The 23,452-nt window shown below is 44.4% G+C and overlaps 1 protein-coding gene across 2 annotated transcripts in view; it reads left to right on the forward strand.

The window, feature by feature from the left end:
- Positions 1–23,452, forward strand: part of Dock1 (dedicator of cytokinesis 1) — a 506,850-nt gene that overhangs the window by 324,110 nt on the left and 159,288 nt on the right. For both annotated transcript variants that reach the window (XM_031388636.1, XM_031388635.1), the window contains exon 29: positions 7,294–7,388. In XM_031388636.1, coding sequence (XP_031244496.1) covers positions 7,294–7,388 — 95 coding nt within the window. The remainder of the gene's footprint in view (positions 1–7,293; positions 7,389–23,452) is intronic.

Genomic DNA, 23,452 nt, shown 5'->3' on the forward strand with positions numbered 1-23,452 from the left:
AGAAATCAAAGAGGATCTCAGAAGATGGAAAGATCCCCTATGTTCATGAGTTGGCAGGATTAATATAGTAAAAATGGTCATCTTGCTGAAAGCAACCTACAGATTCAATGCAACCCCCATCAAAATTCCAACTCAATTCTTCATAGAGTTAGAAAGAGCAATTTGCAAATTCATTTGGAATAACAAAAAACCCAGGATAGCTAAAACTACTCTCAACAATAAAAGAATTTCTGGGGAATCACCACCACTGACCTCAAGCTGTATTACAGAGCAATAGTGATAAAAAACAGTGTGGTATTGGTACTGAGACAGGCAGGTAGACCAATGGAATAGAAGTTAAGACCCAGAAATGAACCCACACACCTATGATCACTTGATCTTTGACAAAGGAGCTAAAATCATCCAGTAGGAAAAGGACAGCATTTTCAACAAATAGTGCTGGTTCAACTGGCAGCCATCATATAGACGAATGCACAATAGTCCATTCCTATCTCCTTGTATAAAGCTCAAGTCCAAGTGGATTAAGGACCTCCACATCAAACCAGATACACTGAAACTAATAGAAGAAAAAGTGGGGAAGAACCTCGAACACATGGGCACAGGGGAAATTTTCCTGAACAGAACACCAATAGCTTATGTTCCAAGATCAACAATAGACATTTGGGACCTCATAAAGTTGCAAAGCTTCTGTAAGGCAAATGACACTGTCAATAGGACAAAATGGCAACCAACAGATTGGGAAGAGATCTTTACCAATCCCATATCTGATAGAGGGCTAATATCCAATATATACAAAGAACTCAAGAAGTTAGACTCCATAAGATCAAATAAACCTATTAAAAAAATGGGAACAGAGCTAAGCAAAGAATTCTGAACTGAGGAATACTGAATGTCTGAAAAGCACCTACAGAATGTTCAACATCCTTAGTTATCAGGGAAATGCAAATCAAAACAACACTTAGATTCCACCTCACACCAGTCAGAATGGCTAAGATCAAAAGCAGGTGAGAGCAGATGCTGTTGGGGATATGGAGAAAGAGGAATACTCCTCCATTGCTGGTGGGATTGCAAGCTGGTACAACCACTCTGGAAATCAGTTTGGTGGTTCCTCAGAAAATTGCACATAGTATTCCCTGAGGACCTGGCGATACCACTCGTGGGCATATATCCAAAAGATGCTCTAACATATAACAAGGACACATGCTCCACTATGTTCATAGCAATCTTATTTATAATAGCCAGAAGCTGAAAAGAACCCAGATGTCCTTCAACAGAGGAATGGATACAGACAATGGGATACATTTACATAGTAAAGTACTATTAAAAACAATGAATTTATGAAATTCTTAGGGAAATGGATGGATCTGGAGTATATCATCCTGAGTGAGGTAACCCAATCACAAAAGAACATACATGGTATGCACTCACTGATAAGTGAATATTAGCCCTAAAGCTCTGAATATCCACAGACCACATGAAGCTCAAGAATAAGGAAGACCAAAGTGTGGATGCTTCGAGCCTTCTTAGAAGGGGGAGCAAAATACTCACAGGAGGAAATATGGAGACAAAGTGTGGAGCAGAGATGGAAGGAAAGGTCATCCAGAGACTGCCCCACCTGGGGATCCATCCCATATACAGATATCAAACCCAGACACTATTGTGGAAACCAAAAAGTACTTAGTGACAGGAGCCTGATATAGCTGTCATCTGAGAGGCTGTGCCAGATCCTGACAAATACAGAAATGGATGCTCACAGCCAACTATTGGAATGAGCACTGGGTCCCCAATGGAGGAGTTAGAGAAAGGACTGAAAGAGCTGAAGGGTTTTGCAACCCCATAGGACGAACAACAATATCATCCAACCTGATACCCCAGAGCTCCCAGGGACTAAACCACCAAGCAAAGAGTATACATGGAAGGACCCATGGCTCCAGCCACATATGTAGCAGAGGATGGCCTTGCCGGACATCAATGGGAGGAGAAGCCCTTCGTCCTGGGAAAGCTGGATAGATGCCCCAGTGTCAGGGAATGCCTGGGTGGGGAGGTGGGAGTAGGTAGGTGGTTAGAGGAACATCCTCATAAAAGCTGGGGGATGGGATATGGGATAGGGGTTTTGGGGGGTGTACCTGGAAAGGGGATAATATCCAATAAAAATCGTAAAAAATGAAAATATCCAATATCCAAAAAAAGAAAAGAATGTATAAAATGTATATAATTTTATGTGTTCATGTGTTTTAGTTTTCTTTGAATATCAAGAAGTTTATAGTAGGAACATAATCAAATAAATATCACACAATATTAGTTTGAAACCATAGCATAGTAAAATCTCATTGAATATTCATAATATTTAACTTCATCATTAAATCTTTAGTGTGCCTCTATGGCCTTCTTTGGTCATTAAAAATAATAGTATTACATTGAGTGACTTCACAGATGATATTCTTGGATGAATGATAAAGTTTCCAGGATGAGAGCAAGGTGCACCACCCAAGCCTCCCCTAAACAGTGCTACCAGCTAGAGGTCAAGTGTTCAAATGCCTAAGATGGGGGGGGTGCATATCTCACTCAAAGCACCACAGGATGGCAGTGCCTTGTTGGCTTAGAATGTACCTTCTCCTTCCTCAGAATAGAGGATCAAGTAATCCTCTCCATGTTATGGTCCAAATTTCCCAAGGGGTTTTTCTTTCTTTCTTTCTTTCTTTTTTTCTGTTTCCTCTTAGACACAGGCATCCAGAAAACTCAATTATTTGCATACAATTTGATTTCTATTATAAAATGGCATTTGTTATTTGTATGTCTCAAATTCCCACGGCAAGATTTTTTATTGTTGTTAGTTCATCAAAACCTTCATGAAAATATGTTCCTACCCACTCACTGTATGTGGAGAGTATTTTATTTTTCTACTCTCCCAATTACCACGAAAATGAAAAGATCATTTCCTGTGAAATAATTGGAAGTTAATTAGTATTCCAATATGAAAATGGCCTAAAACCGTTTTCCCAAGTCTTGCTTGCTTCTAACAAGCACAGCTCTGGATTCTCAGGTTCAGTCCCACCCAGCCCCACCCCACCCCCTCACTGCCACCTCCCCCAAAATGCTGCCACTGGGTAAATCAGTCTCACATAGATTCACAGTCATTATCATTCCAATAACCCTGTAGGGCTACTGCTGTCACCTTCCAAATGATTCTTTGTCCCTAGGGTAGCTAGAGAATCTCAACCAGGGGGAAGAGTGATCTAAGAAAGAGAAGACTAGAGGTGACACTCAAGCATCCCTCTCTGGACAGGCAAGCTGCTTCCTCAAGACAGAGATAGCAGAGAACCTCTGTTGCTTCTGCCTAGTGCTGGGTGCTGCCCTGGGTCTAAGTCTCAGCATCAGGAGTAGAAGCGGGAAGCTTACCCAAAGCCTGCATGTTCCTTGAGATTGTTCTAACCATGTGTCACATGTTCCACTGGGTGGCTCTGGAAGAGCCTATACTTTTCATCATACTGAAACCCTCAAGAGCCAGTTCTCTGACACTGGCTGAATGTCTTGCAGTTTAGCTCCATCCCTGCACTGTCAACCTGGATGTAGTCATGGATTCCACAGATAAGAGGGCTCACCCAGATCCAGCTGTAAGTCCAGGCCCCCATACTGTTGACTAAGCAGCTATTAATAAGAGTTCCTTTAACCCTGGCTTTGAGATCCATAATCTGCCCATCTAGCTCACAACTTTCTGGGAGTCACTTGCATACCCTGTCCTGTTTATTATAAAGGATGCAATTCTAGAAAAACCAATGGGAAGAGCTGCACAGGGCAGAGTGGACAGGGGTGGGCATTTAGACCATCTGCATCCTCCCCCAGAAGATTTTCAGTAGCCCAGTCCCTTCCAGTCTTATCTGCCAGTTCTTTTGGCATAATTTCCCCCTAGTTGGAATATGTAGGGTTGGAAGTTCCAGCCTCTCATCTTCTAGTCTCTCTGGAGACCAGCCCCACCCTGACACCTCCTTAAGTTAACCTTGTGTATAAGACTCATTATGTAGATATCAAGAGTAATGACACTCAGAAACCCAAGGTTCCTGGGCCCTTTGTGCCATTACACCATAGCAAATGTGTATCAGATGAAGAGCGAGATGTGCAGGGACAGAGCAGGTGGAGGCAATGCTGAGGGGAGGGGTGTGAGAATGGCGCATACTGTCTCAGTACTGTTGAACTTCTCACATGCTACCTGATTCTTGGGTAGTCCCTGTGGAATCCTCTAGACCTGCTCAGGCAAGTCCAAGTATCCCAGGCCCTCTTGCCTTCTCCACCTTCTGGCTGTTTTGGTAATTACTTTGTAGGAGCCTGACACCTGCCATTGTCTCTGTCGATGGAATTAGGCCCCTCCCATTCATAGTACCTTACCTTGTCTGTTCCGTTTGACCCTCAGCCTGTTCTGGAATGTACCAGGCTGGTGTGTTGGATGTAGAGAGTAGTGAGGAAGAATGCTAGTGGGTATAGAGGAAGCAGAAATGCCAGCAGCAAGGATGTGCTTGCTTCAGACACACTCTGCAGTTGAGACTCTCAAGGTCTCCAAGGCATTGCTGTCGGTGGGACACTGTCAGCAGAACAGTTGCCCAGTTTCCATGGAGCATGCATCCTAGATGGGAAGAGGAGACAGGCTCCACACACCTGCCCTGCTCTGTTTCTGGACCATTCCCTTGGCAATGCAGCCTCAGGAAAGCTACACTGGACTATCAATCTAGGGATGCAGATTCCTTTCCCAGTGACTTTTTATCAGCATGTGGAAGGTCATGGAAAGCAGAACAAACTGGTATGCCTCATAGTTAGTCTTTTCAGGGATCCCTTATCATCTGAGCTCTCAGGAGGGGTGGGAGGGAGAACAAATGAGGCTAAGTCAGTGGTGAGAAAAGAAGGCTTCTTTGGCAGAGTGGGCCATGGTGGAGGGAAAGGGGTTGCAGGTGAAAGGAGGGGTTTCTGATCCTATGCTGGGCAGGAGTTTCCTGTGGGAGGCACTCATGAGCCACTGAGGAATACACTAGCCAGGAACTCTAGGGCTGTGCTAGCAACCTTCCGTCCTTTGTTGCCTATTTGTTTTCAGAGCCATTATATTTTGGGTGAACTTTATTCTGAGCCCATTATAGAATCACACACAGCTGTCAATTATAATGAATTCTGTATGCCCTATAGTTGTACCACCCCCAGACTCAGAGTCCTAGCCAGATTGCTCTGTATGGCTTGCTTGTAGCCTAGGTTAGCCTTAAACTTACTGTGATTCTCCTGTCTGCGTCTGCTGAGTGCTGGGATTCAGTCATGGATCACCACACTGAGCTATAGTGTGTCTCTGTTTTCTTCTTTTCACCTTGCTGTCTTTCTTCCATCTGTGACATTGGTGTGTGTGTGTGTGTGCATCTGTGCATGTGTGTTTATGTTAGAAAGAGCATGTCAGAATGGTCCACAGAAGCCCTGAGAGGGCATTGAATCTTATGGAGTAAGAGTTGTGAGCTCTTAACAGGCAGTTGAGAGCTACCCAACATAGGTTCCAGGAACTGAATTTGGATCCTCTGTGAGAGCAGTATCTGCCCTTATCATGTGGACCCTCCAGCTGAAGGTGACTTTTTCATCAAATTAATGGGATTAGAGAGCGAGAAAAGCTGTTGTTTGCCTCCAGGACACACCTGCAGCTTTTGTTAGAGCTGATCACTCACTATATTGGACAACCTGTGAATATTCAAATGCAGATTGCAAGAGGATTGGATGTAGGGTGAAGGATGAAGCTCTCTTTCATTACTCCTGAACTCACGGCTTTGCTGGAGCTCTTTGTAAACCTCATCAGCTCTGCTGGACCACCCTGACTACTGTGTTACTCAGCCCTACAAGGAAGCCTCCCAAGAGGTCAACTCCCACTGCAGACTGCATTCCATCATATATCCACTGAGCAATACTAATTAAGTGCTGGCCTGTGAATCACAGAAAGGAAAGAAGAGACACTGGGGAAAGATGGCTTCTCTACTAAGCGTGTAAACCCATCCCTGCCTCTCAATTAATTAGGTTTACATGAGGGAGGGACAGGAAACCTAGCAGAGATGCAGCTCACAAAGTATACCAAGCTAGGGATCCGAAGAAGTCCCAAACTCTTGGCAAAATGGGAAGTAAGTAGAATAATTGAGTTGTATTGAAATAAACCCATTTCTCCCCTACATTGCTTTTGGTCAGGGTGTTTCTTCAGCAGTCGAGTGAACCTAGAGTAGGTCCCAAAACAATGTGAACCTTGCCTATCATCTGATGCTTATCTTCCAGCTTAACCTGTGTTTCTTTACAAGTGATGCTGTCTGAGCATTTCCCACTATCAAACTGCTTTCTTGGCTTTTTAAATTCTATTCTCTCCCTTGCCCTTCTTAACCAACACTTCATTATGATTCAATAGATTCCAATATGAGAAAGGTCCACTCATTTGGCCAACCCTAGCTTTTTCTAAACTAACTCCCTGTTGCCTTTCTCCTTCTCAACCTGGGTCCTGAGCACACACAGGGGCTTCCCAGAAGACTTTGCCAAAGCTCAGGTTAACAGCATAGAGCAAAACTAACTTGCCCTCACAAATAGGAATTACTCTTAATTCCAACCAGGGAGCTGGTACAAGCTTACCACCTTGCTGTAAGCTTGCTTGTCCAGAGGCTTCCTTACCCATGTGTAATTGGCATAAAAAAGCAGGCAACCCCTTGAATCCTGCTGCCCTATGTTGATCTGAGCGCTCCACACAAAGATCATGAGATTCCACCAGCATCCCTGAATGGGCTTAACAATGGAGTGGTTGGGCAAAAAGTCTCTTTACTCACATGGTCAGCTGCAAACTGTGTGTGTGTAGAGGGTCAAAGCAAACTTTAAATTACAAAAAGGAAGGGAAGGGATCACATTATCCCAATCTCTGGGAGTTTTGATATAGTGAAAAATGGATTTAGGATAAACATGAGAGAATGCCACAGCCTGCCTGATAGGTTTATAAAATCCATGTTTTCCTGTAAGCAGAGGAGGCACAAATGTATATTTATAACCCTTGGGGATCTTTTTTTAACTGCCATAGAGATATTCCCAGGGACTGTTTCAACATCTATCCTTGAAAATGCTATCTCAGGCAGGAGGTGCCCAGGTAAACAGACAGAAGCAGTATATGGCACCAGAGAAATATATCTTCATTTGCTTCTAGAATGTTTTCCTTCAGCCAAAAATAATGGGATCTTTTATAATCTCATCATCAGGGAGAGGGTTCACCCTGCTCCTGGTGGGCTTCCTCACTGCTGTGTTGTCTCATTGCAGGATTTTCTGATGGAGACATTCATCATGTTTAAGAACCTCATCGGGAAGAACGTCTACCCCTTCGACTGGGTGATAATGAACACAATGCAGAACAAGTAAGTTCAGCCTGCATTCTACATCCTGCCTCCATCTCATCTGGTGGCAGTGGTGCTGTAGCTGGGTTCTCAGGTGTCTGCTGAGGAACTCTGTGCCTTCTATTGTGCCCATGGTCATATGGAACTGTGGACATGTAAATCATGGGAGTGTCCTTATGCCAGCATGGGGCTCTGCCTCTAGGTCAGGCTGTATGTCCCTGGAGGGGGAGAACCAGGGCTGAGACAAGAAGGATTCAGTGGTGGCTGTGGATTAAGGTTGTTGGTGAGCCGAAGTCAGTTTGGCTATAAGTGAGAAGGAGGAGCCTGGGAGTACTTAAGCCCTTCTGATAGGTCCATGTTTTTCCTCGAAGTGTTAGTGTATAGCTCCCCGTGGCTTTGACTTTTTCTTTGGTTTTGGTTTGTTTTTATTAGAGTCCCATGTACTTCAGACTGCCCTCAAACGGACAATGTACTTAAGTCTAGCCTTGTACTCTTGATCTTCCTGTCCCCAGCTTCCAGTCACTGGGAGAACAGGTTTAAGAACACCACACCTGCCTGGCTGGCTTTACCTTTTCATTCACCTGTGGAGTAATCCGTGGCAGCAAGGACCTCTCCTGGGTTCTGCTCCTCTTATAACATTAGACAACAGTGTTGGGGCCTTGGGCTCCTCATATGGAGGGATTCCCAGCAGACCTCTCACACGGTTCCACTGAGGGAATGCTGTGTCTCTGAAGTCACATGAGGGAATGCTGTATCTCTGAAGTCACATGAGGGAATGTTGTATCTCTCAAGTCATACATGGCTGTGGCCAACCACTCTCTTGGTGGGACAAGATGGGGAACGGAGTTCTGGGGCTGCTGCAGTCACCCCTGACTGGTTGAAACAGGGGTTTTGGCCTCTGCTTCCATCCTTCCACCTATCACATCATCTCCCTTCCATGGTAGGCAGATGTCTCTTGACATCCCCATCCTACTGTGGAAGCCGAGATCCAACCCAACTGTGTACTATTCCTTTTTTGCCCTTAGGGTTTATTTTTGTGGTTGGAAATCCCAAATTCTTCTGGAACAGTACACAGCGCTTTGAATGGGTCTCTTTCTCATCCAACAGAACAAACAAATCAACATCAATATCTGAAACCAATCCCCACTGTCTTAGAACCATGTACAGACTTAGAGATAGAATGGCAACATTGCTTAGCATAGGACCCTGAACACTGGTGTGGGGTGAGGATAGCAGGTTTGGGCTCCTTGCCATGATTCCAAGGGTGGACTTAGCTTCTCCTCTCTCCAGAAGGGCAGCCATGTGCCAGTCAGTGCTAAGGTTGTACATTGCATACCCTGAGTGGTAACGTCTCTAACAAAGCTCAGATGTGACTTGTTCCCTGTAGTTGGATCTCCCGTCCAGGGTCCAACAATCTGTTGGGGGGAACATAAAATATTCTCACACGTTTATTTTTATGATGCTTTAAAGATCAACAGGTTGTTTCTAGTTTTCAAGTCATCCTTGCATCACTTCTTCTTGCTACTCCATCAAACACTTCCTCCCTCCAATCCTGCCTTAGAGGGAGCCTCAGCTGCCCCAGAACTAAATGAGTCACCATGGCCCGTGGCTCTATCCACACAGCACTGCAGACACCAAGACTCTTTGGGGCCATGCTGCTTTTTGTACAACAAGGAAGTGTCTTATGACCTGTGGTCCCCAGAGCTTTGGACTGACCGAGCTGTGTCAACCTCCTCCTGCTCACTGGAGGCTCCCTGCTGGCCCAGCCATGCGATGAGCTATAGTGGGTAGGCAGCATCGAGTGTCCACTGTATTGTCAGCTTCAACATGAAGACTTTTTCAGTTTCGACTTGGTGTGCTTTGAAGAAGATGACCTGAGAGGGAGAGGTCACTCTCTGCTCCTGTTGGTGAGCCACTAGTGCCATGGATACTTCTGGGGATAAGTGACAACAAGTGTAGTGCATGACATTTGAGTCCTAAGGCAATCAATCATGGTAAAGGACGTGTGTGTGTGTGTGTGTGTGTGTGTGTGTGTGTATGTCTGTGTGTGTTGGTCCAGTTGGTCCATCCTGTTATCTGTCTTATATAGAGTACTACACCAGAGTGTCTAGTCACAAATTAGGTCCACCTGTCCGTGTTTCCTCCCTTGGTGCTTTCTGTAGACATGCAAAGAGTGTGTGTGTTCTTACCAATGTGTGGCTGAGTTGAGAGCTCATATTAATATAGGCTCTTCTATTTGAGGAGACTCTAGCCCTTAAAAATCATAGCAAAGCCACAGTTAATATTTTACAGAGGGACAAGGTTCAAGGCAAGGTGACCTGTGGAAGAGCCACCCATTCTTGATGCACATCACATATGGACACAAAGGACTGGCAGAGTTGTTCCCATACCCCATGGGATGCAGATACCAGAATGCACAGCACTGATGTTCAGAAGCTGAGTCAGTAAGATGGATAAGGGAGCCTCTTTCCAGGCTGGGGATGTAGCTCACCTGGAGCATCCTTGCCTATCATGTACTAAATACTGGGCTCGATCCCCAGCCCCCAGCACTGCTGTAGGAATCCAGATGTGGAAGCATGTGCCTGTAATCCCAGCACTTGGGAGGTGGGGGCAGACTGATTAACTTCCACCAGGCTAGAGGTCAGGTACTTACAGCTCTTTGGAGACAGTGCGTTAGTGACCCATACCTTCCCTTAAATGAATATGTTTCACTCTTCACCTTGAATACGTTTTCAGTTTTGACTTAGTGTGCTCACTCTCCCTGGCTGATTTCTGTATACATGTTTTGATGGCTATACTTGGTGACAGATTGACTATATCTGGAATTCCCTAAACCCAAGCAGCTTGGCACACCTGTGAGGATTTTTTTTTCCTAGTTGGATTATTTGAGGTGGAAGACCCACCCTCAATCTCATCATTTAAGGTCAGAAGACCCACCCTCCATCTGGGCCAAGGCTTCCTGTGGTGGCTCACATGAAAGGACATGAAGGAAGCTTTTGCTTTTTGTTTTTGCTTGCTCCCCTCGCTCTCACTAGAAGGTTCATCTATCCTGCTCCTAGGCCATTCCTTCTAGAACCTCCTTCTTTGGAAATGCAATGTAGACTGTAAGTGATAGCTTTCTAGGCCATCTTTGGGACTCTATCACCAGACTGGGACTTCTGAGATATTCATTCTTGTGGACTGAACAGCTACCAGATGTAGCCATTACATGCATACATGCATACATGCATACATACATACATACATACATACATACATACATACATGTGTTTTTTTTTCTTGTTGCTATAAGAAAAATACCTGGCAAAAGCAACTTAAGGAAGGAAGCTTCTGTTCTAGCTCATGGTTCAAAGGTGCAGTCCATCCTGGCAGGGATAACATGGCAGCAGAAAGCCACGTGTGTGAGACAGCTGGTCACACTGTGCCCATATCCAAGAGTCTGGGCAGGATAAATGCTGCTATGTAGCTCCTTCCTTCTTTGCTTGAGTCTGGGATCCCAGCCCTTTCACTCACATCCACAGTCAACCTCCCCACCTTAAGTCTTCCTGACTAGAGAGTGTCTCAGAGATCTTCCCAGGGGTTTGTCTTCATGGTGATTCTAAATCCCATCCCACGGGCAGTCCAGGTTAACCATCACATATGTTTTCTACATGGTTTCCTGCCTGCCTTTGTTGTGTGTGTATATGTATGTATGATGATGCGGGGGGGGGTCTGTCTGTCTTCTGTCTGGGCTGACAATGTGGACAGTGTCCCCCATTGCCAGCTTTGCTCATGTCACTCTCCATGTAGCTCACTGCAACCTTCTTTCCCTCTGTACAGTACACTAAACTATGCTTCCCAGAAGCTCCCTGAGTCTGTATTTAAGTTTTAATGGCACAGCTGGACATGCAGTTTTACCACCCACAGCTTAGAAATCGACCAAATCAGCCTCTCTGGTCTCTTAAATATCCCTGTGCTTGTTTGGCTTTGTCTGCGAACAAACTGCTCCTTGATGTTCAGAGCTTGTAAAATAGAATTAAAGACAGCACCCATTGGATGTGGTGCAACAAGCTTGCAAATCAAGGATGTTGGGACTGCATGAAGAGCTGAAGGACAGCCACAGCTTGGTTGCCATGTTACGATAGTGACAGACTAGCAATGGCCTGACATTATGGCCCCGAGCTTGAGTATGATAGTGCCAGGTGACAAGGTGACATTTAAGATAAGCACAGTTCAGAAGCAGTCAGGTTGTATCTGTGTGCCGGTTTCCAGAGTGCTTCGTAGTCTACCCAGAAGATCATGGGTGCTCTTTTCTTGGAAGCCCCCAGGGTGCCTCTCCATTCAGCGGCTGAGCATTACAGCTGCCCTGGCTCTCACATGGCTGTCATTTCTCTATTGATGCTTTGAGTGTATGTGGCACGTCCCACAGCTGCATACTCTGTCATGAAGTCATGACTGTCTTAGCTGTTGCTGGAAATGTAGCCACTCGCCTTGTCTTCTCTCTGGGCTTGGACTCACTCATCCCATGGCACTGAGTTTGTGTGCCCATTATGCACATTAGGATTTTGCCATGGATGAGTCCTGGTAGGAGGTCTGTCTGATGGACACAATTTTCCTTCACCTCAGAGAAATGTTATGGACTGCTTTCATTTGGCCTGTGAGAAACATTTCTGCTTCATGCATCTGGTGAGAGAAAGAACAGTCCTACGGATGATTTTACAACTTCGTAGAATTCAGCTTCCTGTTCATACCAATTACAGAGAAGGTAGCTGAACTGTTTCTTCATTTGCTAGTGATTGACTCTTGGTGACAGAATTTTTCAAACTTTAACCACTCCCACTGAAATTCCCCTGTGAGCCTTACTGGGAGCAGGCCCTCCTCTCTCAGGAGGAAACTGAGCGAAATCAACACTCTGTCCTGGTCAGAACTGTTCACTGTTGACAGCCGTGATTGCCCATAGTTTCAAGTATCCCTTCGTGTCAATGTGGATCTTGTATTTGAAGCTGGGTCTCTTTTAGGCTGAGTCGGGGCCTAAAGGAGACAGATTGTAAACTGTGGTACATATCCTACACACTTGCAGAGAGGACTTTTGAAAAATCCATGGATGTAAAATTATGGAGTAGACTTGGAACTTTCTAGTCGTCAGTAATGGAAGTGCACTGAAAAGGAAGGCCTGGAGGAAGGCACAGTGTTTGCCAAATTCTCTCTGGATGGTAGACAAGGAAACAGCCCTAGTTATTCACCAGAGAACACGGGCTGTTCATCATGAGGGTCTTTCCCTGTGAGATGTTGAGCAAGAAAGTGGCAGAGGGAAAACATCTGCTGAGAACTAATGATGCCTCCCACAGAAACAAATAGATAACTTTCGTAGCGGTCAGTACAGGGGCCCTAACGAGGCTTGGTTGTAACTGGAGTTGTTGGGAACGTGACATCTTAACAAATGTTGTGAAACTTTTTTGGTTGTGTGTTTGCTTGTCTATGTGTATACAGAAGCCTGTGGAGACCAAGGGACATCCTAGGTGTCCTTTCTTATGTACCATTCACCTTGATCTTTGAGACAGGATCCCTTACTGGCTTGAAACTCAACCTTTAGGTCAGCAAACTGCAGACATCTGCCCGCCCTTGTCTCCTCAGGGCTGGGATTACAATTATGTGCCATCACATCTGCCTGGTTTTGTTGTTGTTGTTTTGTTTTTGTTTTTGTTTTGTTTTGTTTTGTTTGAGTTTTGAGGATGAGAACTCAGGACTTTAAGCTTACAAGGTAAACCCATTACTGACTGAACTATCTCCCTGGCCTCAAATATGGATTTTGCTGACTGACTTCATTCCTTTCTGTTTAGTTGTTGAGTATTTGAGCACCAGAGGTCAGGCACCAAAATATATTATTAGGTCCCTTGTATTGGGAACTATGTAGTCTTGGCATTTGTAATTTTATACTCTAGAATTTCACCTCTACTTACGGTTTGTAAAAATATACTGTTTATTTCATGTGTATGTGTCAGTCATGGATTTTCTTTGTTTGTTTGGTTGGTTTTTGTTTGTTTGTTTTTCAAGGCAAGATTTCTCTGTGTATGTAGCTCTGGTTGTCTTGGAACTCACTCTGTAGACCAGGCTGGCCTTGGACCCACAGAGAACTGCCTGCCTCTGCTTCCCAAGGGATGGGATTAAAGGCATGTACAACCACTACCTTGCTTTACTTTATTATTATTTATTTTTACTTTGTATGCATTGGCATTTTACCTGCTCATATGCCTGTATGAGGTTGTCAGATTTACAGACAGTTGTGAGCTGCCATGTGAGTGCTGGGAATTGAATCCTTCTCTGGAAGAACAGCCAGTGTTCTTAACATCTGATCCATCTCTCCAGCCCTATCATGTTTTTTTCCATCATGGCCTCTTGGTGATTGATCAGGAGATGTTTGCAGTCTACTCCTCAAGACAGCACACTCCTCTTCTTATCACTGGGTGACTACAGTCTAGCCATTTTATTTGGCCTCTTCTTCTTTCTCTCTTTCCTCCTCTTCTTCCCCTTCCTGATCTTCCATCTTTCCCTACTGATTCAGACCAAATTTGTCCATGATGTATTCTCCATGTATGAATATAGCACTTAGATTTTTAGCAACTAAATATGCACAATACAAAACCACATCTCATGAGTTAAGATGCTCATGCCTACTTTTTCCATGGAGCAATTTCTCTTCTTTTAAATATTACATATTTTCATACTCCTGGGTAAAATCCATCAGCTGTGTTGGCATCCAGATAGCATGCTTGCTGATCTTTCTGCCAGTATTAATCAGCCATGTGCCCTAAGTCTTAGGAAGGGGTTCCACTTTAGCAATACTGGATTTTCTAGAATATTTCATGTCATTGCTCAGAAAGGACATTTGTAGAGCCAGCTGTGAGGCAGCTCCCTACTGGTTTCCTTGCTGTAGAGTAACTGTAGTTGTTAGTCTTACTGTGCTGAGAGCTTAGGAATGTAGGGGTGGGAATGGAGATTCCTGCACAATGGATCCCAGCCTTATGGAGAATAGGGGAGTCTGGAGGACCAAGCTGGTAAATGCTGTACATCTTAAGAGCCTGACTATATATACAGCATTCCAGGATCCAGCAACCCTGGGCTTCTGACTTGACTTCTTTCTTATTTCCTTGAAGCCCATAGTTCTAGTTATCTTATTACTTTGTGTTTCTTTTTTTAATTGCCTAGAGTTCCAGCGTTTGTGTTCCTGGTACCTTAATAGTAGTTTCACTTACGAATTACCTTTCCCTTTTGTCATTGGTGTCTGCACCATGGCAGCATGCAATGAAACTCAGTCACAAACATTCTGGAAGGAAGGTTCCCTGAGGTCAGTGTGCTTCCTTTGACCTTAGCTCACCCTCTGTGTCTGATCCTATTCTTTCTAATGAACTGGGCTCTGTCTGAGCTGTCCTCTAGGGGTCCCTAGTCTTCTAGCTCATTTGCCTTATAAAGTCACAGAGTATTTGTTCCTTTGAGATTGGCCATCTTAGTGTGCTGGGATTTTCAGACAGGTAGCTTTGGGCCCAGAAATGGGACTCAGACTAGTTCATCCAGAAACCACCAACAATCCCGCAGACTTTACATTTCTTTTCCTTTATCCTCAGAAGCTGGTGGGAGTAGAGGACAAGGGCATGAGCTCTTCTCCCTCAACAGCTTTTGGACTTATGTGTGGTGTGGACAGTATAGCCAAGCCAGCTTCTTCAAGTTGTGGGAACTACCAAGTTACCCCCTTCTACCTCTCAAAATTCCCTTCCTCTTTATTATGTTTTTTTTTTTGACTATTTTTAATTATTTTGCTCTTTGCATAATTGAAACAAGCCATTTTCCGATTTTTACCTGGTTGTTTGTAACTAATTTATTGCACGTACCAATAGATATTTTCTACCAGTGAGGTTGATTCAAATTGCCTCTTTATTTAATTCCAAGATGAGAAATCAAACCGCTCTTCAAGAGCTGCCAGTGATGAAGGGCTCTCAGGACTCGCACTTAGGGACACTCACTTCAGAGGGAGTTTAAAAGGCAGCATCTGCTGGAGAATACTGAAAATACTGCGCACACCTCTACGCCATGTTGTGAGCGCCCAGAGACTGTCTATCTCTGTCCCATTGGCACTTTGCAGTGGAGGATGCACTTCATGAGGGCAGAAGCCAAGTGTCCTCTCTGTCCAGTGCATGGAGAATCTCTAGGAGACAAACAAACTGGAGGGAAGATATTTCTTCATAGCCATCTCTTGGCCCCACCACCCCAACCTGCTAGGTTAGACCTGGCCTAATTCTCATTCATTACAGTCTTGGGACCTAGAAAATTCTATACAGTTTAAGGGCCTCCACTAGCTGAGGACTAAGAAAAACCAAATGAGGGAACATGGATTGTGGCAGAGGCAGGAAGAACAAAGTTTCAGATCAGTTCAGTCTGGATTATGGAGTGGATAAGAGGCAGGGTGGGTTGTATAGTGGGACTACCTCCAAAGCTGATGAACAAACAAACCAATAAAACACTTGAAGGGAGCCAAAGCAACAAACTTGCTGGATTGCCTGGCAATGCCTTTGGTATCCTTTTGGTTGCTAAATGAATAGAGATTCCCCCCCCACCCCAGAGAACAAGGGGCTGTGTCCATATATACTTTGGCTGCTGTATTTAGGGATGGAGGGCTTCTGGCATCTACTGAGTGGAGCTCAGGGATGTTCCTGACCCACCTGGTAGAATAAATAATGGCTTTTATAAGTGGTCTTGTTCATGGTGTTCTATTACAGCGATAGAAACATAACTTCGATGAAGAGGATCTAGGAGAAATTAGGGGAAGGGAAAACATGACCAAAATATATTGTATACATTTCCTCAATAAAGATTATTTAAAAAAAAATGAAAAAGCACTTGACTGAGGTTTAAGGTAGGAGACAGCCACTTTGGGTGGAACCATCTCTATGCAAATGGGGCCGGACGGCATAAGAAAGCTGGTTCAACACGCTCTGGCAAGCAGTATTCTTCCTTGGTTTCTGCTTCAGATAGTGCCTCTGGTTCCTACCTTGACTCCCCTCAAAGATGGAGTGCTACTCAGTAGTGTAAGCTGAAGTAAGTCTTTTCCTCCCCTAAGCTGTTTTTGGCCCTGAGGTCTATCATAGCAACAAAGAGGAAACTACAGCACCTGGTCCATCCACACTCCTCCACTGGTCAGCTTGATGAGGTTGGTAAATTTACTTTAGGCAGAACCTTCCTCATTAAGAATTGGGACAAAAATGGAAGGAGTGTTATGGGAATGAATGAGCTAATGGGAACGGAGCTTGTCACTGAAGCCTGACCTACAGTGACTGCCTGGGTCCTGACCCAACAGTCAGATAGTGAAGTGGGACCCAGATAGGCAGACCAGAAGCTGATGACCTCTGACCTTTAACTCTGTTTCTATTCTGGGGCCAACAGCTGATTGTTTCTGACCCTGAACTCCTGCTGGTAGTTCTGGGAAATTAGAAAAGAAACTTAGTTATATGGGATCTTTACACTTAGACTCAGGCTTCTCCCTGCCATGTGAGGAGCTAGTTCCTTAAATCTTTGTGAGCCATAGAGAAAAGAAAAGAAAAAAGAAAAGGAAGAAAGTCAGGTCCACACAGAGACACATACATAACTGGATGAAGCAGGAAAAGGCTACAGTGCCACTTTATTCTGGTTCTTAATTTTTATACTTTCCTAGGCTAATTGATCAGATGGTTTTTAAAGCATTTTTACATTCCATAAGTTCATAGTAAGCTTAAGGCAATAGTTCATGTCACAGGTCAGCAAAACTTAAGGAATCAGAACAGAATTATTTACATGTCTTTCCACTGAGACTAGTATCTGACTAAACAATCATTATCTGCTTTTTAGCCCTGTAAGTTCATTTTAAGTTTAAGGCAGTAATCTTTATGTTAACATGGCTTTGTCAAGAGAAAAATCATCCGCCTTGTGTCGTATTATTTTGAAGACTTATATAGACAAACTAGTTCACCTTTTATTTTCTGTCCTTGCACCTACAATAAATTGCCCATTTCCAGTTTATGACTTTTAGTTAACAGATAGTGGCCTCATTCCTAACCTAGAAGGAATGTTTTCATCTATTGTAAATTGACTCAAAGCCTGTTTTCTTTTCCTAGTACAATTATCCCATGACACACGGAGGTTTATAGAGGTTTCTATTTGCGGCTTTTATTCTATAGGGAGTTTAAGAGTACTTGTTTCTGTTTAAGAATTCTATGAGATCATTATCAGGAATTATGAAACCATCAATTCATCTAAACAGCATTATTCCATGAAAATACATCTTCATATTGATTCTGCAGGAAATCTGCCTAATATGGTGGGCTGATGCCCAGGAATCACTAGGCTATATAATAGTGTCAGGAAAGGCATATCTTCAGTGAGAAGGAGTCCGGGGATGAAGTCTCTGAAGACCGTGCATCTCAGACACATCTCAGATGTGTATACCCATCACAGCCATACAAAACAGTGGACCAGGTCCAGAAAACTCACTTGCTTGCCATTGCTTTTCCTAGATGGCTTCTAACAAGTAACCACAGGAGCTGCTGCCTTGGCCATTTCTATGGATGTAGAAATAATATGTCTTTGTTTCTCCATATCCAAGAAATTGGTCATAGGTATTAGTCATTAGAAACAAGAACATTTCCATGGAGATGGGAAAACTTCTTTCGTGCATTGAAGGTGCATGGTAGGTAATGAAATTCTTTTTCCCATGAACACACTCATTTCTTATGACATTTGAATATATTAAGTTTACAGACTTACTTGATTTGTAATTAAGTCAGCCAGTGTTGTTGGCTCTCTTCATTGAGGTAGTTATATGTGATTGGCTGGGACTTGGGAAGCTCCCTGGCTTATGTAGTTGCCCTTTGTTCCCAAACATGGCCTGTGGAATTGTGGAACTGTCTCAGCACTGTAGCATGTTTGAGCTACAGACTCTAAGGATGACCCCACTCTTGCTTCAGATGAGGATCTGAGATGTGGCAGTTTACACTGGTTACCAGAAATGTGTGCAGGGGAGCAGACTGGAACCAGTCTTGCTCCTAGGCTGAGAGCAGTGTGGGCTATGACTCCTCCTGCCTTCAGAGCTCCTTGGGAAGATCCATTGGAATAGTGAAAGGCATAGGCAGGTCCTTACTGAAGGCTCCTGGAAACAGGAGCCACTCTTGTGCTACTGAGGTAGTGGGATAGACGATGATGCTTAGTTTTGGTGATAGTATTATCACTATATAGAATCTTTACTCCTGTCCTTCCTTCTTCTTCCTCCCTCCCTACCTTCCTCCCTTCCTTCATCCCTTTCTTCCTTCCTTTACACACACATACTCACACACACACACACACACACACGTACGAAGAGCCTTGTGGAAGTGTGTGTGTGTGTATGTGTGTGTGTGTGTATGTGTGTGGTGTGTGTGTATATGTGTGTAGTGTGTGTATATCTGTGGGGTGTGTGTGTGTGTGTGTGCTGCAGATACTTTTCTCAGCTCAGTAACTGCAGCGCTTCCTCTCATCATAATGTTTCTATTGGTTGACATTTAGATTTTGTCTTGAAGATTTGCAGAAAGACACTGACTAGAGTCACCTCTGGTAACTGTCCAGGTAGCGAGGCTTCATATTTCTACAGTGCAGTGTCTCCAAGAGACACTATCCTTACAGTGAGCTTGGCTTCAGTAGTAAATGTGAAAGTCCACAGTTATCTGCCTGCCAGTCACAAGGTTAAAAATAAGGTTGAGTATGTCATCTCCATCTTCAATCCAACCTGACCCTTGTTCTCAAATTCTAAAAATTTGAATGTGGGATACATGACCAAATCTATGAAGGAATTGTAACCATGCCCACTACAATTCCTTCAGAGAATCAAAGTGTGAACCAGGAAGGCAACATCCCCCATCCTTGCTCCACATAGGAGCCCCTTTCGCACAGTGCTCACCTTGATTTATATGAATGAAACTCTCAGCACGACTGTGGAAATACTGCATTCAGATATTTGAAATCTCTCCAACAACCTCAGAGGCTTCAGGGTGCCTTGTCTACCACACAGTAGGTATTCAACAGTGCTCATATGACTGCCAACCTAAAATAATGAGTGTCAGTAGAAATCCTAATGTGACTGAGGTTGACCTTGAACTTCTGAACTTCCTGCCTCTACCTTCCAAGTGTTGGGTTTATTGGCATGCAACAGCACACCTGCTTCACACTGTGCTGAGGCTTGAACTCAGGGCTTTGTGCAAGGGAAGCAAGCATTCTGCCAACTCAGTTACATCCCCCAGCCCATGGGAAATATCAAGATAAGTACACACGGAACCCTCTGTGGCAGATCCTCTACAGGAACATAGTGCACGTGCTTTCTTATGTTTGGGTCCACAAAGAAATCATTTTAGATGCCAACATGCAGTGAGCAAAGACTCCTTCTTATGCTCCTGACGATCGAATGAGTAATGAATTTCCTTAGCTGAAAGTTGTCCCAAGTTTACCTGCGGCACCTTCTTGTAGATCTCAGTCTGTAAACCTGGCTCAGATCAGCATAGCTGCTGCAGGCCCAGGAGCTGCAGGGAGCTGCTGGCTGCTGGAGCTGGCTGCTTCATGGTTAACCTTTCCAATAAGGCATCAAAGAAGGGGTTTTACTTAATATTGTACCTGTCAAATTCCCAGAGCTGCGAGTAAATTGAAGATACAAATTATGTTGTAAAGTGAAATATTTTGTGTTATTCTACAGTTTGGTTGATTTAGGAAGAAAATGAACTCTGACAGCTTGATCTTTTCAGTTCAGTGGATTCTAATGGTCCAAAACAAAAGCCCACACTACAGGCTCTTCTTCTCTTCCTGTTTATGAGCAGTGTGGCTGCAAGCTTTTCCTATACTGTACATCCAAGACAAACAGCTCCATGCTGGGGATGAACAGGCACTTGGGAACAGCTGGATAGTACTGGCTGTTTATATTCGTATGTAGAAATAAATATTCACGATCCCCCTGAGGGGAAGGAGGCCTCTCTGTGTCTGGCCCACTTGCCTCAGTGTTTTTCACAGGAAAGGGACCTGTGCTCCTACTTTGCTGTTGCCATGGCTTCCCTGCCTACATAGACGTGATTACCTTGATGATTACAGGAGCTGCTCACTGGACTGTACAGGAAAAGGCCAGCCAGAGAGCCCTTCACTTTTCCATCATGAAGCTCATAGCCTCCCCGAGCCAATGATTCTCTGTGTTCACGAAAAGCATTTTGTAATATTACCATCTTGAACTCCCTACTTCTGATGCACTGGGGAGAGTCATGGGGTTTAGAAAGATAATCGAGGGTTTGGTAGGCCCAGGTTCCTTCAGTGGGGGCTGAACTGCAAGCGCCCTCCACTTTTGTTTTGCTTTGTATAAGGTCCTTTGGCCTTCACACCTTTGATAGAAATCCCCTTGGCCCTAAAGAAGAGGAGCAGGCTGCCAGCAGGGGTGAGTGGCAATTTAGACTCATTCTCTAATAGTCCCCTCGCACAGTCCTTGCCACCCTGCAGCTGACTCCTTGCCATTTTCTCTAGTGTTCCTGGGACTAAGGGATCTGTTTTACTTCTTCAGACTGAGTTTTACTAAACCAATAAAGTTAGTAATCACTGGGAAAAAGGGGTTCCAGCCAGCTACTAGCCTGTAGGTGATTTGGAGGTGGACTATACAGAGCAAATGGCAAAGTGGGTAGGTATTTTATCTTTGGTATTAAACCCATGATATTAGGTAGGTTCGGAGAACATAGTGTTGATCTTTTATAAGCTGATCTTACAGTTAAATGTAGTTTGCTCATAAGTCACAGGCCAATATGTCTTCCTGGTATTGTGAAGTAGGCTAAAATCTGCCAGAAACCATAGTGAAAGGGATTGCTCTGTGTCTCGCTGGCGTTCTGCCTACAGGATAAATTTGAAACCTACGTAGATGTCTACAGGAGCCAGAGACTGCTAGGTGCAGGAGCTGGAGGTAGCCACCTGGGGCCAAGAAGGATCCTCTAAGTATAAGTAGGTTCTGGATTTGTTTTGAAATCCAGACCATAGAACACCAAAGTGACATCAAAGTTAGGCTCCCTAGGGCCTGAGCATCAGAGCAAGGAGCATGGATAGGAGTTTGGGTTGGAGAGCTGACTGGGAGCCTCTGGAATAATCCAGACCATAGATGTTTTTTTCCCAAAATGAAATGGTCATTCTAGAGAGGAAAAAATGGGGCATTTGAAGTATTTTTCAGGTAGGACCCAATGGAGCTATGACTTAGCTACAAGGAGTAAAAATGGTACAGGTGAAAGAAGCACCTTATTGTCAAGGTTAGCCAAGGGTGACTGGCAGCTTTTTTGATGTGGGGAAGCAGAATAACAGAGTGGGAGTATTCACAAGCACTCTTTCCCATCATGCTCAGTGTCTCTCCCCCACCCCCTACTGTCCCCTCCTACAGAGAGGAATTACACTATGTTTATACTTAATTATGAAGAGAATTAATGACTGAGAAATGAGACAGTGTGTAGAGTGTGCTGCAGAGGGCCACAAGCAGGATTGTGTCTGAAACCTCTTAGCTTCTCCGCCAAGAACTGGTATTCATCCTTTGCTTTTTGATCAGGAATGCATGGCCTGCTGCAGACTGTCAGGAGATAATCAGTAGAAGGGCTCAGCTGGCAACTAGGCCTCAGCACTCAAGTTAGACGTTACTATTTAGGATGCCATTAACAATGGCCTGATGCCACCAAGATGCCTGGGAGAAAAACAGTGTTGCTAGAGACAGGGAGTAGAGGTAGACAGAAGTCCCTGTGGCTGAACAGATGAAAAGGGCCACACACAGCACAGGGAAATGGGAGGGAGAGCCAAACAGGAGGAAAGCCAGCAGAGAGAAGACAATGTGGAGCTCCTAAGAGATGATGTACCAGTTAATGGAGAAGTAGCCTAAGGACATGGCCACTGTAGAGGTCACTGTTAATGTCACCCTTGTCCATCCCCATGCATTTAGCAAGTGTGTGCATTGATCTTGGGCGGCCCTCTGAGTTTTCATGGTGTTTAATATGCTTAGGGATCTGGGATTATCAGGGTAGTTTTTCTGTATTTCTTGTTTCTTTGGTGGTGGGGTAGTGGGCAGTGATTGAGAATACGCTCATGGAGGAAGAAAAAGGTGATGTGGAGGTGGACTTGATGGAAGTTAGGCTGGCTACAGCAACAGAAGGATGGCCTTGATGGGAGGAGAGTTGATTTACTGAGACACTTGGGGAGACAGGGTCACCATTGCATGGATGTAGGAAATCCTCATATGGCTTCTATTTCTCAAAACTAAAGTTTGGCCATTAGCCATAAAGGGTCAAGGAAGTAGTGGGGCTGGGCTGGCTCCGTCTGCATGTGTGTAGTACCCATGTTAACTCTACCTAGTTACACATGTGTCCATGTGACCCTCACTGTGGACAGCTCCTTGTGTGGCCCTGAGATTCATGTTGTTACATAAAGTCTTTGAGAGACTCATGAGTGCAGGAGTCTAAAAAGATATATCACTTTAAATAACTGCTACTGAGTCACCCTCCCGTGAATACTTCTAGATGGATTTTTGTCTTTTAAGCTTCAACAAACCCTATTAGCCATCAAAACCCACTGGTCTCTCAAAATAGCCCTCTCAGGCTCCTCCTCCTCAGGTGTATATGGCAGCCTGGCCCTGGGGCTGAGAGGAAATGCAGGAACCAGAGTTCCCTGAAGTGGTGGCTTGTGTCTGAAGCCCCTCTGGCTTCTCTTAGTATGTCTCTTTTCAAGAGTAGGGCTGCTTTAAATGTCCTGTTGCTAGTTTTTCTACCCTCAAAGCCAGTTCCATAATGTTCAGGTGTCTTTCCAGGCTAGCTGCCCTACTAGCCCTCCACCGCCCCTGCCTCCTGTTTCTTTTCTTGACTTCAATTCTTTTATCTTCTCAAATGACTAAGAAGTGACTCCGAATGCCTAGTGGCTCATGGACATCCCAGAACCCAGCTATGGTGTGCTTGAAGCAGGTGGCTTGCAGCTCTCAGTCCCCTTTCTGTTTTATTTAGAGGTAGACATGTCTTCACAGACCTTCTTCGTCTGGGCTGAGAAGTCTTGGAGGCAGCAAAGTAAAA

This window comes from Mastomys coucha, unplaced genomic scaffold (genome assembly GCF_008632895.1).
Source record: "Mastomys coucha isolate ucsf_1 unplaced genomic scaffold, UCSF_Mcou_1 pScaffold21, whole genome shotgun sequence".
NCBI lineage: Eukaryota > Metazoa > Chordata > Mammalia > Rodentia > Muridae > Mastomys > Mastomys coucha.